Here is a 25,357-nt window from a genome sequence, read left to right on the forward strand (position 1 = left end):
TCTCTCAGCCACAGAAAACCCTAGGATAGGGTCACCATTATGAGTTTAACTATCTATGCCAGCTTTCACCAACTTGGAAATATCCAAGCATTGTTAAGTTGGGATGATGGGAGGCGTAATCCATCAAAAGGGGCTGCTTTTTGAGAAAGCTCTTTGGATTGGACCTCATTCTGGCGTCACTTGGTGTTCCAGGCCCAGGTCCTCTTCTTCATCGTCATCATGATCTCCTTCATCAACTATCTGGTGGGGACTGTCATTCCAGCGAGTCAAGAGAAGCAAGCCAAAGGTTTCTTCAGTTATAGAGGTAAACTGTGTTGGGGGTTGTAGATGTAAATAAATAGAAGCGTTACCACTGTTTCTGAACCAAAATATACCCTTCAGTATAATAAAGTGTCACTCAGGTTTGTGTAATAAGTAACAGTAACTTTACTTCAGTTCAAAAGATCAAACAGGGCAACAATAGATACAGCAGTCTCTCTGAATTCTTACAGAGAAGAGAGGGAATAAACAGTCATTTTAAGCAGTCTTTAAATATGCCTCATTTGCCTTAGAAATAATAAGGCTTCGAGGAGTTGGTAGCCAATCGGAATTCTGGCTCCTGGCATGCTCAGCCAATCAGCTGTCGACATATGCCTTTCCAGTCATGCTATTTTATCATGGTGCATTTTACAAATCCCCACAAACTGGGCCTGTTCCTGGCTTGAAAGTATTCTTTCCTGTTTAAAGTCCTTACTTTGAAAGTCATTGTCCTACTCCAGAAACTTCGTTTTTGTGCCACAAACTATGTTGAATTGGTTGGGACTCGGTGAGATATTCATTGAAAAACTAGAGCAAAATGTGCTGCCGGATGTCCCTCCCACAAAGACAAAGTTTTGGCAGTTTGATAAACTTTTCCTGTGTTTTTGTGATAGAACCAATTAGGGAGTGACATATATAATCCAGGAACGAAAATTACGTTACACTGTATTATATTTGCATCCTCCTTTCTCTCTCTCGATGAGACTCAAAAGCAGCTAACCATTAAAGCTGGGCAAAATATAAATTAAAACCTAAAGTATACCAACTTAACAGTATTTACATTTCACCCTTCAGTATTTATATAATCACTTAGTGATTATTATTATTATTATTATTATTATTATTATTATGTTCATTATGTTTATTTTTTTCTTATTCCTAGTTAGATGTTCTCTCCGATTAAAAAGTAATGTTTTCCACAATTTTCATGATGTTCGGTGCCTCTAACTTCAGCGAATGTGAAGGTCCAATTGTTCATTGGATTCTGCCTTAAGCCTCTGTTGAGAAATGTGAGAGAGAACCCTAGATCTCTCAAGCAGAGTAATCAAACTATCAAGGAAGAAACTGAACAACAACCAATTGGCTTTAAATACAATTCCTAGATCTCTCAAATAGAGTAACCAAACTATCAAGGCAGAAGCTGAACAACAATCAGTTAGCTTTAAATACAATTCCTAGATCACTCAAGCAAACTAATGGAACTATCAAGGCAGAAACTGAACAACATCCAGTTAGCTTTAAATACAATTCCTAGATCACTCAAGTAGACTATTCAAACTATCAAGGCAGAAGCTGAACAACATCCAGTTAGCTTTAAATACAATTCCTAGATCACTCAAGTAGACTATTCAAACTATCAAGGCAGAAGCTGAACAATATCCAGTTAGCTTTAAATACTCAAACTATCAAGGCAGAAGCTGAACAACATCCAGTTAGCTTTAAATACAATTCCTAGATCACTCAAGTAGACTATTCAAACTATCAAGGCAGAAGCTGAACAACAACCAGTTAGCTTTAAATACATTTCTGTAAACTAAACCATGGAGCAGAGTGAATATAGGAATCTTAGTGGATCACAGGCTGAACATGAGACAAGAGTGTGATGCAGCAGCTAAAAAGGCCAGTGTGATTCTAGGCTGAATCAATAGGAGCACAGTATCTAGAATGATCATTGGAAGTCATTGTCAGATTTCACACACACTCACACAAGCTTTACATTCTTACTTTTCAGGGGATATTTTTGCCCAGAACTTTGTCCCCAACTGGCGTGGACCTGACGGTAGCTTCTTTGGCTTGTTTTCCATCTTCTTCCCATCCGCCACCGGCATCTTGGCAGGAGCCAACATTTCGGGCGACTTGAAGGTGGGCGTTGGTGTTCAGACCTAATATTATATTAAGTGATATTATGGGATGGGAACTCGTGATTATATCCAGTCTCATCATATCTGTTTCTTTCTGCAAGCACTGAGCTCTTCAAGCTCATAAATTGTTAATATATGATGACATCAGTTTCCAGTGACTGCAGTGCATTTGCCTAAATATTATTCACTCCTTTGCGTAGGATCCGGCGGTGGCAATTCCTAAAGGGACCCTCATGGCTATTTTCTGGACAACCATATCCTATTTGGTGCTTTCTGCTACAATTGGTGAGAAACAGCACGGGATGGCAGGGAGGAGAATCAAAGACCTTGTGAAACTACGACTCCCATGGCAGTAGTGATTTATAGCAGCTGGCTACTCACCAGCTGCGCCACAGCCCTGCAGAAGAGAAGGTTGAGAGGAGACATGATAGCCATGGAAGAGGGAGCAGGCTTGGTTTTACTGCTTTGGAGACTCAATGGAGCCATGTCTTCAAATGACAGGAAAGGAGATTCCACCTGAATATTAGAAAGTGATGAAGGTGTATTGGGAAAATATAATACTTGTATTGGAAACTATATATTGAATGTAATCATGTTAAGAAATAGAAATAGGAAAAATGTAATCACAAGCAGAATTGTGTGCCTATTAGCCCAAAAATACATTCTGCCCTAGCAAATAGATCTCTCCCCATAGCAAAGACCAAAGTTCACCCTAAGTGCCAGAGACATATGTTAAGTGTCAACAAGAATAGATAAGCTAATGGACAAGAGACAAATTAAGGCTTTTTGGGATGTCAAGATAAGACCTGGCACCATGGAGGAATACTAATTACTCTCTCTGACAGCTAAGATAGGGAGGAAAATCCTTAATTAATGGATCCTGAGAGCTTAGATGGAAATTCCAGAGATAACGCCTAATGGAGGGTCAGAGGTCTTGAAGTAGTCTATATTTTAGGAAAATGCAAAAATAGTTTTTTAGTTAAGTGTCGAGTAAGACTTTTTTGACACTAATTGGTGATGGATAATACCTATGTGACGTAGGTAGAGGTAGGCCAAATAGTATATAAGGATCTGTGTTTCTTTGTCTTGTACCCTTTTTTCCTGGAGACAGGAGGGTCTATATTCTCACTGGCCACTGAGAATAAATGGCATTTTTTCTACAGCCACCGGAACTCTCTTTGTCTCATTTCCTAAACCTTTGTCTGCCATTTCAAAAGAACTTCCTGGTTGTAAGAAGAGCTGTTCAACATTGGAACTCACTGTCTTTGAGTCCGGTGGAAGCTTTTAAACAGAGGCTGGATGGATCTGTTGGAGGGATTTTGATTGTGCTTTTCTTGCATGGCAGAATGGGGTTGGACTGGATGGTCTCTTCCAACTCTGTGGTTCTATGATAAGGCATAAGTGCAATAAGTGTTTCCATGCACAGATGCAGAGGGTTAGCCCTTCAAAAGTTGACATCAACTTATGGGTGCGTTAGAGATCTCTAAGGGCGCAATTGTACTATAGTATAAATGCAGCTTGACACTTCTTTACGTGCCATGGCACAATGTTATGGAATGCTTGGACTTGGTAAAGCACTAGCACTCTTTGGCAGAGAAGGCTCAAGACCTTGGAAAGCTAAAATTCCTAAACGGTTCCTCCTTCCAAGGTTCTTGTGTGATCCGTGACGCATCGGGGAACGTGAACGACACACTCACCGTGGATTCAATGGGCTGCGAAGGCATCGCTTGTGGCCTCGGCTGGAACTTTACTGAATGCGCCCAGAGCCAGAGCTGCCGCTATGGGCTCATCAACCATTACCAGGTACAGAGTTCGAATCCCATAATAGGTTGGCCTTCGGATGAAACTGGAAATGATGTGCGTGAAGCAAACAAAAACAGATTTGTTATAGGTTGTAGATATAAATGAACAGAAGCTTTACCACAGTTTCTGAACCAAGATATACCCTGCAGTATAATAAAGTGTCACTCAGGCTTGTGTAACAAGTAACAGTATCTTTACTTCAGTTCAAAAATATTATTATTATTATTATTATTATTATTATTATTATTATTATTATTATTGTATGACACAGTAAACAAGATAGATATGCTGGATTTCGTATCACAAAATCACAAGTCGAACACTTCCCAAGTGTCTAAGACTGTGTGATGTATTTTCGGATGATGCGCACAGATCCCAGTCAGGTGGCCTTTTGCAGTTGGCAGATCGTCATTTTGTCAATGTCTATTGTTTCCAAATGCCAGCTGAGATCTTTTGGCACGGCACCCAGTGTGCCCATCACCACCGGGACCACCTGTACTGGTTTCTGCCAGAGCCTTTGAAGTTCAATCTTGAGGTCCTGATAGTGGCTGAGTTTTTCCTGTTGTTTTTCGTCAATGCGACTGTCACCTGGGATGGCGACATCAATGATCCAAACCTTTTTCTTTTCCACAACTGTGATGTCTGGTGTGTTGTGTTCCAGAACTTTGTCAGTCTGGATTCGGAAGTCGCACAGTATCATTGCGTGCTCATTTTCCAATACTTTTGCAGGTTTGTGATCCCACCAGTTCTTTGCTGTTGGCAGGTGGGACTTGAGGCATAAGTTCCAATGAGTTATTTGGGCCACATAGTTGTGCCTCTGTTTGTAGTCTGTCTGTGCGATTTTCTTACAGCAGCTGAGGATATGATCCATGGTTATTATTATTATTATTCATTCCATATTGTAAATGCACTCAGAGAAGACTATGGACCTTGGAAAATTATGACTCCCAGGAATGCACAGCATGGAGACATGGCATAATAATAATAATAATAATAATAATAATAATAATAATAATAATAATATAATATTTGAAATGGGTTCCTACTGCATTTAACAAGAAAACCATGATGGGATGCATTCCCAACACATATCTCGTCGCATAAAGCACACTCCTGACATGTTCAGCTGCATTCTCCTATTTCCACCCTATTTTAGGCCATGAGCATGGTGTCTGGATTTGCGCCATTGATCACCGCAGGGATTTTCGGGGCCACTTTGTCCTCCGCTCTGGCTTGCCTGGTCTCCGCGCCCAAAGTGTTTCAGGTGAGCAAATCTTGGTGCTTAGCCTTTTTGAATTGTTATTAAAGTGTTGCAATAGTGAAGTGTGGAAATGCTCCTCAGGCAAAGGCTGTAATCCAACTACTAGCTCCTTAAGTAAAATAGATCCATGCTATCAGCAGTGTTTGTTGACTATTAAGCAACTGATATAGGGTGCATCTTGTGGATGTTTTGTTGTGTAGTTTTGAAATTTCACTTATGGTTTAAAGCTAACTGATAGTGTGTGTGTCTGTAATGCAGCAAGTAATCCAGCATTCCAGTAATGACACAAGGTTGAGGTTGAAGGTTCATCGCCCCAGACGTTCCCTTAGAATCGCTGATAAACGCCTGGGAACTCAAGGGCAGAGAAATGCCATTTTGGCTTGTAAACATGGCTAAATACAGGCGAAACAGAAAGTGATTTCAGACAAAGCAATGTTGATCTTGGGAAGCACATCTCCTGCCTTGTTTAAGCTCATGGAAAAGGACTCTCATTTGTGTTCACTGTTCATACCTGGAAACTGTGTTTTGCTTTTTACTCTGAAGCTCATGGTGCCTTGTTTTTCAGGACTAATTTCTAATATCAGAGACTTGGAATTATATTCTGCAAATTGCTTTTACCTCTGGATTATATTGTTTTTATTGACTGCCATTGCATTTGGATGTTTGCTTTCTTTACTGCTTCTTATTCAGACTTTGCTAACTTTTATCAATAAACTGTTTAAACCTAGTCTGTGTGTGTTAAGAGCAATTTGAACCAGCGCTGAGGTGCAACAGTTCCCTTTGTTTATCTTTCAGTCTCTGGGAACATTGGATTTGTCTCTGTTGGTATTGAATCTCTCTCCTCACCTCTCCCACAGTGCCTTTGCAAGGATCAACTCTACCCTGCCATTGGCTTTTTCGGGAAGGGCTACGGAAAAAACAACGAACCAATCCGGGGTTATGTATTGACGTACTTTATCGCAGTGGGCTTCATCCTTATTGGTAAGAATTTCAAGGATAGACCCATCTCGTTGGATTTGGGATGAGCCAAACATAAGATTGTGGACTCCATATAGAAGTGAAACCCTATTGAATCCAGGCTATGAAAGGGAATAACGCAAATTAACCCATTGATGTGCTCTTTCCATAATCAGCGGAATTGAATGCCATTGCTCCCATCATTTCCAACTTCTTCCTCTGCTCCTACGCACTCATCAACTTCAGCTGCTTCCATGCCTCCATTACCAATTCGCCAGGTGAGAACTAGCATCATAGTAGTATATGGGTGTTATCTATTTATTTGATTTATCCCATGTCTTTTTCCCAGGTTGCTAGTACTAAGTCAGTGTGGCTAGTACTAAGTCAGATGCCAATGGGTCTCTCTGTGCCATCCCTACAGGTTGGAGGCCCTCCTTCCGGTATTACAGCAAATGGGCGGCTCTGTTTGGGGCGGTCATCTCGGTGGTCATCATGTTCTTGCTCACCTGGTGGGCTGCCCTCATTGCCATTGGAATCGTGGTGTTCTTGCTGGGATACGTGCTCTACAAGAAACCTGGTAGGTAACTGGTATTATTAGCAGATCATCTTTGGGTTTGGAGAGGTGGTGAAAGGATCCCATCTGCAGCGAGGAGCAGGGTACTACTATGGCAGGATGGTGATTGGTTCCGTCTTGTAATGCCTTCCATCTTGTGGTGAGTCCCATTGTCTGGTTGGGTTTCTTCTTATGGTATTTTCCATCTTGTGATTGGATTCCATCTTGTAGTAGACTCCATCTTGTGGTTGGTTTCCATCTTGTGGTTTAGTTCCATATGGTGGTGAGTTCCATGTTGTGGTTGAGTTCCATCCTACGTTGGGTTCCGTCTTGTGTTGGGCTCTATCTTGTGTTGAGTTCCATCTTATGTTGGGTTCCATCTTGTGGTTGGGTTCCATCTTATAGTAGGCTCCATTTTGTGTTGGGTTCCATGTTGTGTTGAGTTCCATCTTGTGACTGAATTCCATCTTGTAGTAGGATCCATCTTATCGTTAGTTTCCATCTTGTGGTTAAGTTCCATATGGTGGCGGGTTCCATGTTGTGATTGAGTTCCATCCTATGTTGGGTTCCATCTTGTGTTGGACTTTATCTTGTGTTGAGTTCCATCTTATGGTGAGTTCCATTTTATAGTAGGCTCTATCTTGTGGTTGGTTTCCATCTTGTGGTTGAGTTTCATCTTGCGTTGCTGAAGTTCATCCAAGTCATCATCTAAGGAGATATAACCATGAGTTGTGAAGACATAGCCATGGGTTGAAATTCAGAAGATTTGTGTCAATTGAAAGAGGCCCAAGGTTGATAAATGCACAACGTTCATTTTGAATGCAACAACAGGAAGCATTAAATGGAGAACATCCAATCTGATCTTTGTTTACTGTCTCTCTTCAGTGGTGAACTGGGGCTCTTCGGTGCAAGCTGGTTCCTACAATATGGCCTTGAACTATTCCGTTGGACTCAATGAGGTGGATGACCACATTAAAAACTACAGGTAAAGATAGTACTGAATCCTCATCCCCATCATCCTCGTCAGCTCTACTAGATGCCAGTCTGTTTCTTATGAGGTGAATTGGAGGCATGCATGCGCACAAGGCCTAGCCTTTGTCCCTTTCTCCCAAATATGGTTGTTATCCTGGCTTGGGGATTCTGGGAGTGGTAGTCCAAAAAGAAGGCAATTACTCAAGTTCAGAAGAACTGACAAGGGATATTGGGTGTGGTAGTCTCCATTTCAGAGAAAGGAACTGGCAAACCTGTGAGTCTTTCCTGCCGAAAAAAAAAACCTTCCCTGTTTCCTTTTCAGACCTCAGTGTCTGGTCCTGACCGGTCCTCCCAATTTCCGTCCGGCTCTGGTGGATTTCGTGGGCACCTTCACCAAAAACGTTAGCCTGATGATCTGCGGAAATGTGTTGGTTGTGAGTATTTATCACCGCAGGATAGTCGACAGGTTATCTATCTTTATCTCCATCTCCATCTCCATGTCTATCAACCCACCCACTTATTATCTATCTATCTATCTATCTATCTATCTATCTATCTATCTATCTATCTATCATTTGTCCATCCATCTATCTATCCATCTTCCATCTTCCATCTTCCATCTCCATCTCCATCTCCATCTCCATCTCCATCTCCATCTCCATCTCCATGTCTGTCTGTCTATCTATCAACCCACCCACTTATTATTACCTTGCTCTTAACACACATTTCACCACAGCAGTCTAGGTTTAAACAGTTTATTAATAAAAGTTTGCGAAGTCTGAATAACAAGCAGTAAAGAAGGCAAACATCCAAATGCAATGGCAGTCAGTAAAAAAGCAATATTCAAATGCAAATGCAGTCAGTCAAAAAGGCTGTAATCCAAAGGTAAAAGCAATTTGCAGAATATAGTTCCAAGTCTCTGATATAGGAAATTAGTCCTGAAAACAAGGCAACATGAACTTCAGCGTAAAATCCAAAACACAGATTCCAGGCATGAACATAAATGAGAATCCTGAGACAAGGCAGGAGATGTGCTTCCAAAAATCAATGTTGCTTTGTCTGAAATCATTCCCTGTCTCTCCCGTATTTACCCATATTTACAAGCCAAAAAAAGCATTTCTCTGTCCTTGAGGTCCCACGCGTTTGCTAGCGATTCTAAGGAAACGTCTGGGACAATGAACCTTTAACCTTAACCTCGTATCTCTATCTAAGGAAGACTTCTCTGAGTCACTGCCAGAAACACCTGGAACTTGTTGATGTTTGAACTCCTGGGAAAGGTCACCCTTATCATTAGTTTTTGTTTCCTCGCTAGCCTGCGGCCTCTCTGACACTTCCAAACCAAAGCCTTCAACATTTCCAGCACCAGAGCCTTTGAGATTTCTCTCTTCAGCATTGCTTTGGTCAGCCTGCAAAACCCCAAATCCCCCTTCATCATCAGACTGAACCACAACAGTCTTGTTCTCTATCCAGCCACCCATCTATCTGTCTGTCTTTTGAGTAAACTGCCCTGAATCCAATTGCTAGAGTAACTGTTGAAATTGTAAGTGACCCTTGGGTAGATGTAAAGCTTAGAGACGGGTCATCTTTTTCGTTTGCTTCTCCCATGGCATCTTTTCCCGTCTTTTCTTCTCCAGGGGCCATGCAAACAGGTCCTCCCAGAGCTCCGTCTTGCCTCCAAGGGCCACGTCAAATGGCTGACCAAGCGGAAGATCAAGGCTTTCTACACGGAGGTCTTGGCGGAGGACTTGAGGGCCGGCGTGCAAATCCTGATGCAGGTGAGCTCAAGAAGAAGACCTCAAATGGCTAAAGAGAAGGAGGTCGGAAGCAACTAAAGGTTGAGCATATTTTATCTGGAAATCTATAGTTATGGAAGATATTGTCCTCCTTTTAAGACAAAACTCAATCTATTTCTTTGGTGAAGGCCTCAGGTCTCGGGAGAATGAAACCCAACATCCTTGTGCTTGGATTCAAGAAGAACTGGCAGTCAGCTCATCCACAGACAGTGGAAGAATATGTTGGGATCCTCCAGTAAGTCAGACAATGGGATTTTTTAATGATTTCCTTTGAAACGGAGGAGGCTCCAAACTTAAGTTGGTTTTGATCCAAGCTTAAGTGAGCTCTCCAAGGTCCTGAACCTTATTCCTAAATAGATCCAGCACCTTGGATGATGATGATGAGAACACTATGTAACACAATTGTTGTTCCTGGGTTAAAATCATTTCCTAATTGGTCCTGATGTTGTTTGGCCACAAATGTCCATGTTTTGATCTGTAAAATGTTGGCGGGTATGCAATTGAATGGGAGGACCATATATTCCTCTTTATAGTTTTATAGTTTCAGTGTCAGTTCTGTCAAATAGAAATCAAAACTAGACAAAGTCTTATTGTTGACTTAATAACAATCAAAATAGTTGTCGCAGCGTTGAATTGAGGTAAATAAACAGTTCTTGACATATATATGTACAACAAGACAACCCTTGATTGTTATTAAGTCAACAATAAGACTTTGATTTCTATTTGACAGAACTGACACTGAAACTATAAAGAGGAATAGTTTTTCTATAATACCTTTGTAAGTGTTGCTGAGTGTATTCCATTTATGTTAAAAATCATACTAATGTAGTCAAAGTGAATACAGGTAGTGGATACCTAAAGTAAAGTATTCATTGTAATATATACTATCAGTAAATGTAAGAAATTCTATAGGGCTATGATCTACCACTGTTTCTAATCAAATTCAATTTTGATTGATGTTAATAAGATACCATAATCCCCTTCTTTGGCAGCTTGCATAACAAGTGCCACTAAAAGTTGTTTATATAGAAGATAATATTACATTACTAACATAGGATTCACAGTTTGTCTGGTTATGCTGGTTTGTGATGACAACTACTGTACAGTATATAATGTTCATTCTTTTTTCAACAATAAATGTGAGTTCTTCTTCATGGAAAAATAAGACATCCCCTGAAAATAAGACCTAGTGCATCTTTGGGAGCAAAATTTAATATAAGACACTGTCTTATTTTTGGAGAAACACGGTAATAATAATAATAATAATAATAATAATAATAATAATAATAATAATAATAATAATAATGAGACAGAAGGCCTGATCCTTGCAGCCCAGGAGCAAGCCATCAGAACAAATGCAATTAAGGCCAAGATCGAAAAATCAGCTGTTGACCCAAAATGCAGACTGTGCAAGGAAACCGACGAAACCATTGATCATATCCTCAGTTGCTGTAAGAAAATTGCACAGACAGACTACAAACAGAGGCACAACTATGTGGCCCAAATGATTCATTGGAACTTATGCCTCAAGTACCACCTCCCAGCAGCAAAGAACTGGTGGGATCACAAACCTGCAAAAGTCTTGGAAAATGAGCACGCAAAGATACTGTGGGACTTCCGAATCCAGACTGACAAAGTTCTGGAACACAACACACCAGACATCACAGTTTGGATCATTGATGTTGCCATCCCAGGTGACAGTCGCATTGACGAAAAACAACAGGAAAAACTCAGCCGCTATCAGGACCTCAAGATTGAACTTCAAAGCCTCTGGCAGAAACCAGTGCAGGTGGTCCCAGTGGTGATGGGCACACTGGGTGCCGTGCCAAAAGATCTCAGCCGGCATTTGGAAACAATAGACATTGACAAAAATTACGATCTGTCAACTGCAAAAGGCCACCCTGCTGGGATCTGCGCGCATTATCCGAAAATACATCACACAGTCCTAGACATTTGGGAAGTGTTCGACTTGTGGTTTTGTGATATGAAACCCAGCATATCTCTCTTGTTTGCTGTGTCATAATAAAATAATAATAATAATAATAATAATAATAATAATAATAATAATAATAATACATCACACAGTCCTAGACAATTGGGAAGTGTTCGACTTGTGGTTTTGTGATATGAAATCCAGCATGTCTGTCTTGTTTGCTGTCATAATAAAATAATAATAATAATAATAATAATAATAATAATAATAATAATAATAATAATAATACATCACACAGTCCTAGACACTTGGGAAGTGTTCGACTTGTGGTTTTGTGATATGAAATCCAGCATGTCTATCTTGTTTGCTGTGTCATAATAAAATAATAATAATAATAATAATAATAATAATAATAATAATAATACATCACACAGTCCTAGACAATTGGGAAGTGTTCGACTTGTGATTTTGTGATATGAAATCCAGCATGTCTATCTTGTTTGCTGTGTCATAATAAAATAAAAATAATAATAATAATAATAATAATAATAATAATAATAATAATAATAATAATAATACATCACACAGTCCTAGACAATTGGGAAGTGTTCGACTTGTGGTTTTGTGATATGAAATCCAGCATGTCTATCTTGTTTGCTGTGTCATAATAATAATAATAATAATAATAATAATAATAATAATAATAATAATAATACATCACACAGTCCTAGACAATTGGGAAGTGTTCGACTTGTGATTTTGTGATATGAAATCCAGCATGTCTATCTTGTTTGCTGTGTCATAATAAAATAATAATAGTAATAATAATAATAATATGCATCACACAGTCCTAGACACTTGGGAAGTGTTCAACTTGTGATTTTGTGATATGAAATCCAGCATATCTCTCTTGTTTGCTGTGTCATAATAAAATAGTAGTAGTAATAATAATAATATGCATCACACAGTCCTAGACACTTGGGAAGTGTTCGACTTGTGGTTTTGTGATATGAAATCCAGCATGTCTATCTTTTTTGCTGTGTCATAATAAAATAATAATAATAATCTTAGCAGTTAGATGATCCATTCCTCAGCTTTCGTGCGGTTCACAGCATCTTCTCTATTCGCCTCCGTTTGTATCTATTTCGAGCACAAGTTGACTAGAGTACCATTGTAGGACTATGTTTTAATCACGTATGTATTAATGGATGTATCTGTCCCTCCGTCTGTATTGTGTTCCAGTGACGCTTTCGACTTCAAGTTCGGGGTGTGCATGATGCGGATGAAAGAGGGGCTCAACGTGTCGCGGCTCATGCAAGCGCACAGTGAGTATCTGCAGCACAGCTTTCCTCTCTCGGTCTCTTTCCCGGCTCACTCGGCTTCTCCGGCCCTGATGCTTTCCCCTCCTCGTGGCAAGAGGCAGCCTTTTTGGCTTTGCTTTGCTTGCACTGAAAACAAAACTGACTTCCGAGCATTACCGAATTCAAATGAAAATGTATCGGGTGAGTTTTGATTCTTTACGAATTAGATACGATTTTTAAAAAGAGAATCGCACATGACTAGTTTTAACATGTCCTCTCCTCTCTTCCCAGTCAATCCGGTTTTTGAGCCCACGGAGGATCCGGAGAAGAACGGCAACACTCCGTCGGTAGCCGGCACATGTCAGTCCCTGGCAGGTTCATCTTTGCAAATGAAAACATTTGTGTCTGGATATTTTATTTTATTATTTATTTACAGCATTTATATTCCGCCCTTCTCACCCCGAAGGGGACTCAGGGCGGATCACATTACACATATAAGGCAAACATTCAATGCCTTTTAACATAGAACAAAGATAAACAAACATAAGCTCCGAGCGGGCCTCGAACTCATGACCTCCTGGTCAGAGTGATTCATTGCAGTGATTGATTGCAGCTGCTCTCCAGCCTGCACCACAGCCCGAGCCCATAGATAGAATCATATAGCTAGAAGAGACCCCAAGGGACATCCAGTCCAGCCCCATTATTCTGTCAGACAGGGACACAATAGAAGCCCTCCCAACAGATGACCATCCAGACTCATAGACATTAGCAGGTTCATAGAATCAACGACTCCTAGAGTTGGAAGACACTCCGAAGGCTATCCAGTCCAATGTACAATCCAAGCCCTCCCAACAGATGGCCATCCGGCCTCTGAATCATAAGATCATAGAGTTTGAAGAGACCCTCAAAGGCCATCTAGTCCAACCTCCTTCTTCCATTCTGGAAATGTACAATCCAAGCCCTCCCAACAGATGGCCATCCGGCCTCTGAATCATAAGATCATAGAGTTTGAAGAGACCCTCAAAGGCCATCTAGTCCAACCTCCTTCTTCCATTCTGGAAATGTACAATCCAAGCCCTCCCAACAGATGGCCATCCGGCCTCTGAATCATAAGATCATAGAGTTTGAAGAGACCCTCAAAGGCCATCTAGTCCAACCTCCTTCTTCCATTCTGGAAATGTACAATCCAAGCCCTCCCAACAGATGGCCATCCAGTCTCTGTATAAAAGCCCCCAAAGAAGGAGATTCCACCAGACTCAGAGGCAGAGAGTTCCACTGTTGAACAGCTCTCGTCAGTACTATTACTTTTGATTATTTGCCCATTGCATATAATTATTATAATATATTTTCTACTTATTCCTTCCAAAAACACATTCCCATTTCAAGCCTACCCCAGTTCCAAAGCACCGAGCAGTTAAAGTGGGATCAAACTGCAATAAGTCACCTGTGTAGAAGATGCACTCTATGTCAAGTCCTGACCAAGCCACTTGTGAAACTCGAAGAATCTTCCATAACAGAATTAGAGATGAATCATCTCGACCTAAACCATTGTGCCATTTTGATCCTGAAATGCCTTTGTATTTCCATTGCACGCCTTGCATTTCAATCCTGAGTGTTTTCTTACTTAGGCAGATTTATTTTCTTTGAATGTTTCCAGTGGATCCGGATGCCTTGGTCGCAGAGCAGCAAGCAAGCACCCTCTTCCAGATTGTGCAGGAGAAAAAGACCATCGACATATACTGGCTGTTTGATGACGGAGGTAAATGTGGAAGGAAAGAAGGAGGGAAGGAGGGAGGGAGGGAGGTATGGAAGGAAGGAAGGAAAGAAAAAAAGAGGTAGGGAGGGAGGGAGGGTGGGAGGGAAGGAAGGAAGGAAAGAGGGGAGGAATGAAGGGAAGAAGGAAGGAAGGAAGGAAGGAAGGAAGGAAGGAAGGAAGGAAGGAAGGAAGGAAGGAAGGAAGGAAGGAAAGAAAAGGAAGGAAGGAAGGAAGGAAGGAAGGAAGAAGGGAAGAAGGAAGGAAGGAAAGAAAAGAAAGGGAAGAAGGGAAGGAAGGAAGGAGAGAGGGAGGAAAGGAAGGAAGGAAAGAAAAAAAGATAGGGAGGGAGGGTGGGAGGGAAGGAAGGAAGGAAAGAGGGGAGGAATGAAGGGAAGAAGGAAGGAAGGAAGGAAGGAAGGAAGGAAGGAAGGAAGGAAGGAAGGAAGGAAGGAAGGGAAGGAGGAAAGAAGGAAGGAAGGAAAGAAAAGGAAGGAAGGAAGGAAGGAAGGAAGAAGGGAAGAAGGAAGGAAGGAAAGAAAAGAAAGGGAAGAAGGGAAGGAAGGAAGGAAGGAGAGAGGGAGGAAAGGAAGGAAGGAAAGAAAAAAAGATAGGGAGGGAGGGTGGGAGGGAAGGAAGGAACGAAAGAGGGAAGGAATGAAGGGAAGGAGGAAAGAAGGAAGGAAGGAAAGAAAAGGAAGGAAGGAAGGAAGGAAGGAAGGAAGGAAGGAAGGAAGGAAGGAAGAAGGGAAGAAGGAAGGAAGGAAAGAAAAGAAAAGAAAGGGAAGAAGGGAAGGAAGGAAGGAAGGAAGGAAGGAAGGAAGGAAGGAAGGAAGGAGGGAGGGAAGAAGGAAGGAAGGAAGGAAGGAAGGAAGGAAGGAAGGAAGGAAGGAAGGAAGGAAAAGAAAGGGAAGAAGCGAAGGAAGGAAGGAAGGAAGGAAGGAAGGAAGGAAGGAAGGAAGGAGAGAGGGAGGAAAGGAAGGAAGAAAGGAAGTAAAGAAGGAAGGAATGAAGGGAGGGAGGAAGAAAGGAAGGAAAGGAAGGAGGGAAGGAAGGAAGGAAGGAAGGAAGGAGGGAAGGAGGTCTGGAAGGATGGAAGGAAGGATGGAAGTTTGAAAGGAAGGAAGGAAGGAAGGAAGCAAGGAGAGAGGGAGGAAAGGAAAGGAAGGAAGGAAGGAAGTAAAGAAGGAAGGAATGAAGGGAGGGAGGAAGAAAGGAAGGAAAGAAAAAAAGAGGTAGGGAGGGAGGGTGGGAGGGAAGGAAGGAAGGAAAGAGGGAAGGAATGAAGGGAAGAAGGAAAGAAGGAAGGAAGGAAAGAAAAGAAAGGGAAGAAGGGAAGGAAGGAAGGAAGGAAGGAGGGAGGGAAGAAGGAAGGAAGGAAGAAGCGAAGGAAGGAAGGAAGGAAGGAAGGAAGGAAGGAAGGAAGGAAGGAAGGAAGGAAGGGAGGGAGGGAAGGAAGGAAGGATGGAATGAAGGGAGGAGGGAGGGAAAAAAGGAAGATAGGAAGGAAGGAAGGAAGGAAGGAGAGAGGAAGGAAAGGAAGGAAGAAAGGAAGTAAAGAAGGAAGGAAGGAGAGAGGAAGGAAAGGAAGGAAGAAAGGAAGTAAAGAAGGAAGGAATGAAGGGAGGGAGGAAGAAAGGAAGGAAAGGAAGGAAAGGAAGGAGGGAAGGAAGGAAGGAAGGAGGGAAGGAGGTCTGGAAGGATGGAAGGAAGGATGGAAGTTTGAAAGGAAGGAAGGAAGGAAGGAAGGAAGGAAGGAAGGAAGGAAGGAAGGAAGGAATGAAGGAGAGAGGAAGGAAGGAAGGAAGGAAGGAAGGAAGGAAGGAAGGAAGGAAGGAAGGAAGGAAGGAAGGAGAGAGGAAGAAAGGAAGGAAGGAAGGAAGGAAGGAAGGAGAGAGGAAGGAAGGAAGGAAGGAAGGAAGGAAGGAGAGAGGAAGGAAGGAAGGAAGGAAGGAAGGAAGGAAGGAAGGAAGGAGAGAGGAAGGAAGGAAGGAAGGAAGGAAGGAAGGAAGGAAGGAGAGAGGAAGGAAGGAAGGAAGGAAGGAAGGAAGGAGAGAGGAAGGAAGGAAGGAAGGAAGGAGAGAGGAAGGAAGGAAGGAAGGAAGGAAGGAGAGAGGAAGGAAGGAAGGAAGGAAGGAAGGAGAGAGGAAGGAAGGAAGGAAGGAAGGAGAGAGGAAGGAAGGAAGGAAGGAAGGAGAGAGGAAGGAAGGAAGGAAGGAAGGAAGGAAGGAAGGAGAGAGGAAGGAAGGAAGGAAGGAAGGAAGGAAGGAAGGAAGGAAGGAAGGAAGGAGAGAGGAAGGAAGGAAGGAAGGAAGGAAGGAAGGAAGGAAGGAAGGAGAGAGGAAGGAAGGAAGGAAGGAAGGAAGGAAGGAGAGAGGAAGGAAGGAAGGAAGGAAGGAGAGAGGAAGGAAGGAAGGAAGGAAGGAAGGAAGGAAGGAAGGAAGGAAGGAAGGAGGGAAGGAGGTCTGGAAGGATGGAAGGAAGGATGGAAGTATGAAAGGAAGGAAGGAAGGAAGGAAGGAAGGAAGGAAGGAAGGAAGGAAGGAAGGAGAGAGGAAGGAAGGAAGGAAAGGGAGGAAAGGAAGGATGGAAGGAAGGATGGAAGGATGGAAGGAAGGAAGGAAGGAAGGAAGGAAAGGGAGGAAGGAGGGAGGTCTGGAAGGATGGAAGGAAGGAAGGAAGGAAGGAAGGAAGGAAGGAAGGAAGGAAGGAGAGAGGGAGGAAAGGAAAGGAAGGAAGGAAGTAAAGAAGGAAGGAATGAAGGGAGGGAGGAAGAAAGGAAGGAAAGAAAAAAAGAGGTAGGGAGGGAGGGTGGGAGGGAAGGAAGGAAGGAAAGAGGGAAGGAATGAAGGGAAGAAGGAAAGAAGGAAGGAAGGAAAGAAAAGAAAGGGAAGAAGGGAAGGAAGGAAGGAAGGAGGGAGGGAAGAAGGAAGGAAGGAAGGAAGAAGCGAAGGAAGGAAGGAAGTGTCACGACCCAGGCGGCAGAGGCACCAATAACCATACACAGAGGCCAGAATCTAACTAATATCTTTATTGAAGGAATATATAAGGTTAATAAAAACAAGTATAGAAAATAGTCCAGAATTAGACCCTTCAGGAAAGGTCAGAATTAGTCCAAAAAAGCAATGTCCAATAAGAAATATTAAGGTCCAAAGTTGTAATCCAATAACCGAAACACTCACTTTGCCAAGCAAAGTGAGGGGAGATGACAAGGTCCTTAGTCCATAAAACTTGAGCGTGGCTAGGAAATAACTTGATACTTGAAACGAGGCTTGAACGTGGAACAAGGTAACTAAGAACAAGAACAAGGTCCGTGGAATAACTTGGTAAAATCCGTGAAACAAGGCAAGGATTAGTCCTGGGAAACAAGGCAAGGTCCGTAGGTAAACAAAGGCTGGGAAGCAAGGCGAAGGCTGGATAGCAAGGCAAGGCTTGAGCTGAAGCGAGGCTTGAATCGGAGCGCGCTGTCCAGACACAACTCGCTCCGTAGGCTGACGAATTGACTCCGCGAAGTTGCTACGCGGGCAAAACACCTATATAGAGTCCAACTTTCTCACCAAAGCGGTTCTCTGGGAATCAGAAACGAAAGCTAAACTCTGAGACCAGATGTTAAACTCCTTAAAGATTCTCACGAGAACCAATGTTAATTGGCAACATTCTTAGCTGCTATCCTCGCACTCCTGCGCGAAGCTGAATCCAAACTTCTCTGTTGTTTACAAAACTCCCGGCGCAAGAACACGGGAGAAGTAGGCTCTGGGGTTGTTTGACATACTTCTGGGGCACAACTTTCTTGCAGGTGCAAGGTTTCCAGATCTGCCTGGGAAGGATCTGGCTGAGAGGAATCCAGTTCAGACTGGGAAGGTAAAAAACCCAAGTTTTCATCTTCATCAGGGATTACAATGTCCTGAGCAGGACTACAAGGCCCATGGTTCATCACACTATCCCCCTCCTCAGGGCCCCTCCCAAACTGGGGTCCTCTCCCCGAGGCGCGAGGTCGCGGTTTGGTGGGATAGGTCAGATGGAAGCGACGGGTTAGATCAGGAGCATGGACTGTGGAGGCGTCTTCCCAAGAGCGTTCCTCAGGCCCAAAACCCACCCAGTCAATGAGATATTGTAGGCGGCGGCGATGAAAGCGAGAATCCAAAATGTCCTCAACCTCGAACTCCTCCTCCCCATTCATCAAAACAGGAGGGGGGGCCGGTTGGTCTGTATCAGGACGCACACCATCCGCCGGAAGGAGCAGGGAACGGTGAAACACTGGGTGAATGCGCATTGAACGCGGAAGTTGGAGTTTGAAAGTCACGGGGTTTAATTGCGCCACCACTGGATAGGGGCCAATGAAGCGGGCATCTAACTTCCGGCATGGGCGGTGGGAGGGCAGAAAGCGAGTGGACAGGAAAACCCGATCTCCTACCTTGATTTCGGGGCCCGGCTGGCGGTGTTTGTCAGCGTGGCGTTTATAGTCCTCCTTGGCTTGGTCCAGTTGCTGGAGCAAAAGTTGTTGCACCGCTGTGAGTTCCTGCAGCCAATCCTCTGCTGCGGGAACTTCTGAAGTTTCAATGACAGGGGGAAAGAAACGTGGATGGAAACCGTAGTTTGCAAAGAACGGCGTTTCTTTTGTAGAAGCTTGAACTCCATTATTGTAGGCAAACTCAGACAGTGGTAACAGAGAAGCCCAATTGTCCTGTTGGTAGTTTACATAACAGCGAAGATACTGCTCCAAAGTGGCATTGGTGCGCTCCGTTTGCCCATCTGTTTGGGGATGATGAGCTGAAGATAAGCGAGAGTCTATGCCCAGTAGTTTTTGTAGTGCCTTCCAAAAACGAGAGGTGAATTGAGATCCACGGTCTGTGACTAAACTCTTGGGCAATCCATGTAGTCTGAAAACATGCTGAAGAAATAGATCCGCAGTTTCTTTGGCCGTGGGGAGGCCTTCGCAGGGAATAAAATGGGCTAACTTGGTGAATAGGTCCACCACCACTAAGATCGTGGTGAATCCACAGGAAGGTGGTAGGTCAGTGATGAAATCCGCGGAAATTATTTCCCATGGGCGAGATGGGGTAGGAAGGGGGTGCAAAAGCCCTGAGGGCTTCTCCCTTCGTATCTTGGAGCGCTGGCATACTGGGCAGGTGTTGACATATTTTTCCACATCCTTGCGGATCTTGGGCCACCAAAAATCTCTTAGGATCAAATGCATGGTTTTAAATAGTCCGAAGTGTCCTGCTGGTTTGCAGTCATGACACAGACGAAGCGCTTTTTCCCTGCCCGGTCCGGGTGGGATATAAACATGATTTCTATAGCAGAGCAGCCCATCTTTAAGCGAAAAGGGAAAATGCAGACCTTGGCGAAGTTGGTCCTGCGCCCAGGCATCTGCTTGCTGACTAGCCCTGATTTCTTGAGCACAGATGGGTCCTGGAGTAGGGGAAGTTGAACCAATGGGACTGGATTTGGTGTTCCCCACTGTGAGCGTGGCAAAGTTCTCAGGTTGTAGCAGTTGGGATTCAAAGGTCTCCTTGCGTCCTGCAGCGTATTCCGGTTTACGTGACAGGGCGTCTGCTTGCTTGGTTTGAGCTGGGGTCACATAATGAATCTGGAAGTTGAAACGTTCAAAGAATAAAGCCCAACGTTGCTGCCTCTGATTTAGTTTGCGGGCAGTTCTTAGATGTTCTAGATTACGATGATCAGTGTGGACTTCAATGGGGAATTTGGCCCCTTCTAGCCAATGTCTCCAAGTTTCAAAGGCTGCCTTTATGGCCAGTAGTTCTTTTTCCCAAATGGTGTAATTCCTCTCTGGTGTGGTTAGTTGACGAGAATAAAAGGCACAGGGGTGGAGGTGATCTCCCACCGGTTGTAAGAGTACAGCCCCAATTGCCACATCAGAGGCGTCCGCTTGCACCACAAAAGGGGTTCCAGGATTTGGGTGCTGTAGAATTGGCTGGGAGGTGAATAGTTTCTTCAGTTGCTGGAACCCTTTCTCTGCTTGATCAGTCCAGCGGAAAGGCTGCTTTCCACGGATGCAGCTAGTGATGGGGTCGGACCAGCGGGCAAAATCTGGAATGAACTTGCGGTAGTAGTTCGCGAACCCCAAGAAACGCTGCACCTCTTTCTTGTTAGTTGGCGCCCGCCATTCCAATACTGCTGAAACTTTGGCTGGATCCATGGAAAGCCCTAGAGGCGAGATGCGGTAGCCAAGGAAATCTACCTCTTGTAGATCAAAAGCGCATTTTTCTAGCTTGGCATAAAGTCCATGATCCCGCAGTCGTTGCAACACCATTTTGACGTGGTTCTCATGTTCTGATTGTGATCTGGAAAACACCAAAAAATCGTCCAGGTAGATTATCAAGAATCTGTCTAGATAGTCCTGAAAAATATCGTTGACAAAATGCTGGAACGTTGCGGGAGCTCCGCATAAACCGAAATTCATAACTCGGGACTCGAATAATCCGAATTTAGTCTGGAAGGCGGTCTTCCACTCGTCCCCTTCTCTGATGCGAACTAGATTATAAGCCCCCCGAAGATCCAGCTTGGTGTAGACCTTGGCTCCTCGAAGTCGGTCCAGTAGATCCGAGATTAAGGGCAGGGGATAGCTGTTCCGCTTGGTGATATTGTTCAATGCTCTGTAGTCCACCACCAAGCGTAATTCCCCTGACTTCTTCTTCACAAACATCACTGGGGAGGCGGCTGGGGATTGAGAGGGTCTGATGAACCCCTTGCGAAGGTTTGTCTCTAAGAATTCCCTGAGAGCTTCTTGCTCTGGTTCAGTCAGGGAGTAGAGATGCCCTCGCGGGATCGGGGCCCCCTCCACCAAGTCAATGGCACAGTCATAAGGTCTATGTGGGGGTAATTTTTCGGCTTCTTTCTCATTGAATACATCCCAATACTCGGAGTACTTCTTTGGCAAGGTGATGATGGGCTCGGAGTCTGTGGCATGGCATACCTTGGCTACGAGGCAATGGTTTTGGCAGTACGGTGAAGCAAACTGCAGTTCTCTGTTGGACCAGGAGATGTTAGGGTCGTGGAGTGTCAGCCATGGAATTCCCAAAATCACAGGGAAATGGGGAACCTCGGTAACAAAGAAGGAAATCTCTTCCATATGTTCCCTTATCCACATCCTGGTGGGTTCCGACCACTGGCTTACGGGGCCCGTCTTGAGGGGACGGCCGTCTATGGCTTGCACCACACGGGCATTCTTGAAATCATGATATTGTAATCCCAGAGAGTCGGCATACTCTCTATCGATGAAATTGTTGGTAGCTCCAGAGTCTATCATGGCGTGGATCATGACGGGTCCCCTTTTTGCTGACCATAATGTGACCACGAGAAGGAACAGGACCCCGGTTGGCGGCTCTTGGATGGATTTTTTGACCGGGTTGGCGAGCCTCTCTACACCCGGTCGTTGGCTTCCCCCGCCGGCTGTGTGCCAGTCGGCTCAGACGCCTTCGACTCCGTGGAGGACGCCGCCGCAAGACGGGCGGCAGGCTTCCCTTTGGCTGGGCACTCTCTGGCGAAGTGGCCCCCGTTCCCGCAGTACCAGCAGAGGTTTAAGCGTTGACGACGGGCCTTCTCGGCGGCATCTAGTCTGGGACGTACATTGCCCAACTGCATCGGCACCTCCTCGCCTCCTCTGGGGTATGGGGTTGGCGGCGGGGGTCTCCACACCGGACGTGGCTGAACACTGGCGGGAGCGGGGGGTTTTGCCCCGGCTCTACCGCCCTGGCCTCGAACCCATTGTTTCCTGTTGGCAATCATGACTTCAGCCCGTAAACATTGATCAATGAGTGCCTCGAGGGTCTGGGGAGGATCCACCTTGGAGATTTCTTCCAGCATTTCAATGTTGAGACCCTCCCGAAATTGTCCTCTGAGGGCTACATCGTTCCAGCCGGTGTTGTGGGCCAGCACGCGGAACTCGGCTATGTACTGAGACATGGGTCTGTCTCCTTGAAGGAGGCGCCGGAGTTTGTGACCGGCTGCCTCCAAATTGTCCTCGATTCCCCAGGTCTCCTTAAGGTGATCCAAGAAGCGTTGTGCTGAACTTAGGTGGGGGGAGGCTTGATCAAACAGGGCCGTCGCCCAGCTAGCCGCTGGTCCGTCTAGAAGACTGTAGACCCACGCCACCTTGATGTCTTCTTGGGGAAACTCGGCATCACGGGCCTCTAGATAAGCTTGACATTGGCGGCGGAAAACATGAACCTTAGCAGCTTCTCCAGAAAACTTGGTAGGCAACGCCATGGCCGGGAGGCGAACTCCGCGCTCCCTCAACCCTTTTATTTCTCCATCCTGCGCGTTGAGTCTGTCACGGATGCGGTCCACTTCGTCCTTGCTGATGGTGTAGCTGAGCGGCTGTCCAGCCGGCGCGGCTCCGGTAGACATCCTGGCCTCGGTTAGTTGGTGCTTATGGGTGGCGGAGTCAAACTGTCACGACCCAGGCGGCAGAGGCACCAATAACCATACACAGAGGCCAGAATCTAACTAATATCTTTATTGAAGGAATATATAAGGTTAATAAAAACAAGTATAGAAAATAGTCCAGAATTAGACCCTTCAGGAAAGGTCAGAATTAGTCCAAAAAAGCAATGTCCAATAAGAAATATTAAGGTCCAAAGTTGTAATCCAATAACCGAAACACTCACTTTGCCAAGCAAAGTGAGGGGAGATGACAAGGTCCTTAGTCCATAAAACTTGAGCGTGGCTAGGAAATAACTTGATACTTGAAACGAGGCTTGAACGTGGAACAAGGTAACTAAGAACAAGAACAAGGTCCGTGGAATAACTTGGTAAAATCCGTGAAACAAGGCAAGGATTAGTCCTGGGAAACAAGGCAAGGTCCGTAGGTAAACAAAGGCTGGGAAGCAAGGCGAAGGCTGGATAGCAAGGCAAGGCTTGAGCTGAAGCGAGGCTTGAATCGGAGCGCGCTGTCCAGACACAACTCGCTCCGTAGGCTGACGAATTGACTCCGCGAAGTTGCTACGCGGGCAAAACACCTATATAGAGTCCAACTTTCTCACCAAAGCGGTTCTCTGGGAATCAGAAACGAAAGCTAAACTCTGAGACCAGATGTTAAACTCCTTAAAGATTCTCACGAGAACCAATGTTAATTGGCAACATTCTTAGCTGCTATCCTCGCACTCCTGCGCGAAGCTGAATCCAAACTTCTCTGTTGTTTACAAAACTCCCGGCGCAAGAACACGGGAGAAGTAGGCTCTGGGGTTGTTTGACATACTTCTGGGGCACAACTTTCTTGCAGGTGCAAGGTTTCCAGATCTGCCTGGGAAGGATCTGGCTGAGAGGAATCCAGTTCAGACTGGGAAGGTAAAAAACCCAAGTTTTCATCTTCATCAGGGATTACAATGTCCTGAGCAGGACTACAAGGCCCATGGTTCATCACAGGAAGGAAGGAAGGAAGGTAGGAAGGAAAGAAGGGAGGTAGGGAGGGAGGGAGGGAGGGAAGGAAGGAAGGATGGAATGAAGAGAGGAGGGAGGGAAAAAAGGAAGATAGGAAGGAAGGAAGGAAGGAAGGAAGGAAGAAGGGAAGAAGGAAGGAAGGAAAGAAAAGAAAGGGAAGAAGGGAAGGAAGGAAAGAAAAGAAAGGGAAGAAGGGAAGGAAGGAAAAAGGGAAGAAGGGAAGGAAGGAAGGAAGGAAGGAAAGAAAAGAAAGGAAGGGAGGAAGGAGGGAAGGAAGAAAACAAATGAGAGTAGATAATTAGGAACCGCATTAAAACGGCTTGGCATTTTGACCAGAAAAAGGAGGAAGTTTACTAACAAAGAAAGCTCTTCGGCAGGGAAATGGAGCGACAGCACCCCCTAGTGGTCGGACCTGAGTACCGCCTCCTAAAGATGCTGAAAGATGGGAAAGCCTATATTTACCTCTGTTGTCTGTCTGGTCATTGTTATAACCGGCATTGAATGTTTGCCGTATATGTGTTCTGTGATCCGCTTTGAGCAGGGCGGAATATAAATACTAATATATTAAATATTAATAATACTTGTCACGAAATAATAATAATAATCGTCTCTGGGCAGGCCTGACGCTGCTCATCCCGTACCTCCTCAGCCGCAAGAAGAGATGGGGAAAATGCAAGATCCGGGTTTTTGTCGGCGGGCAGATCAATCGGATGGACGAAGAGCGGAAAGCGTAAGTCTGGAATTATGGAGATTATGGAGTGAGACTGATAGCAGGCATGGGCCAACTTGGGCCTTCCTTCCAGGTGTTTTGGACTGCAACTCCCAGCATTCCTAACAGCCTCAGGCCCTTTCCTTTTCCCCCTCCGCCGCTTAAGCGGCGGAGGGGGAAAAGGAAGGGGCCTGAGGCTGTTAGGAATGCTGGGAGTTGCAGTCCAAAACACCTGGAAAGAGGTCCAAGTTGGCCCATGCCTACTATTAGAGTTCTGTTAGAAGTCCTAGGTTGCATCTAGACTATTATTTACCTTCTGAAGATCTTTCTTCTTTCTCTTTCTCCATCTCCATCCCTTCTTCTCCCTATAATAGGATCGTCTCTCTGCTCAGCAAATTCCGACTCGGCTTCCACGAAGTCCACATCCTTCCCGACATCAACCAGAAGCCCCGACCTGAACAGTAATGTCTGTTTTTTTTATTTCATAGGTTACGTTTAAATGTTATAATTGTGTACATTTTTGTCTATGGATGTATTTTATATTGTGATTGTTTTTATCCGGGCTCGGCCCATGTAAGCCGCCCCGAGTATTCTTCGGGGGAGATGGAGGCCGGGTATAAATAAACATTATTATTATTATTATTATTATTATTATTGACACAACGACGTTGTATGACACAGCAAACAAGATAGACATGCTGGATTTCGTATCACAAAACCACAAGTCGAACACTTCCCAAGTGTCTAGGACTGTGTTATTA

The 25,357-nt window shown here is 44.4% G+C and overlaps 1 protein-coding gene across 2 annotated transcripts in view; it reads left to right on the forward strand.

The window, feature by feature from the left end:
- Positions 1-25,357, forward strand: part of slc12a3 (solute carrier family 12 member 3) — a 39,717-nt gene that overhangs the window by 6,002 nt on the left and 8,358 nt on the right. For both annotated transcript variants that reach the window (XM_062961596.1, XM_062961597.1), the window contains exons 7-23: positions 193-304; positions 2,030-2,160; positions 2,360-2,444; positions 3,808-3,962; positions 5,119-5,226; positions 6,081-6,204; positions 6,357-6,458; positions 6,602-6,757; positions 7,619-7,718; positions 8,028-8,139; positions 9,340-9,480; positions 9,627-9,733; positions 12,674-12,756; positions 13,024-13,092; positions 14,390-14,491; positions 24,506-24,617; positions 24,971-25,057. In XM_062961596.1, coding sequence (XP_062817666.1) covers positions 193-304; positions 2,030-2,160; positions 2,360-2,444; positions 3,808-3,962; positions 5,119-5,226; positions 6,081-6,204; positions 6,357-6,458; positions 6,602-6,757; positions 7,619-7,718; positions 8,028-8,139; positions 9,340-9,480; positions 9,627-9,733; positions 12,674-12,756; positions 13,024-13,092; positions 14,390-14,491; positions 24,506-24,617; positions 24,971-25,057 — 1,886 coding nt within the window. The remainder of the gene's footprint in view (positions 1-192; positions 305-2,029; positions 2,161-2,359; positions 2,445-3,807; positions 3,963-5,118; positions 5,227-6,080; positions 6,205-6,356; positions 6,459-6,601; positions 6,758-7,618; positions 7,719-8,027; positions 8,140-9,339; positions 9,481-9,626; positions 9,734-12,673; positions 12,757-13,023; positions 13,093-14,389; positions 14,492-24,505; positions 24,618-24,970; positions 25,058-25,357) is intronic.

The sequence above is a fragment of the Anolis carolinensis genome, unplaced genomic scaffold, assembly GCF_035594765.1.
Source record: "Anolis carolinensis isolate JA03-04 unplaced genomic scaffold, rAnoCar3.1.pri scaffold_9, whole genome shotgun sequence".
In the NCBI taxonomy this organism is placed as follows: Eukaryota; Metazoa; Chordata; class Lepidosauria; order Squamata; family Dactyloidae; genus Anolis; species Anolis carolinensis.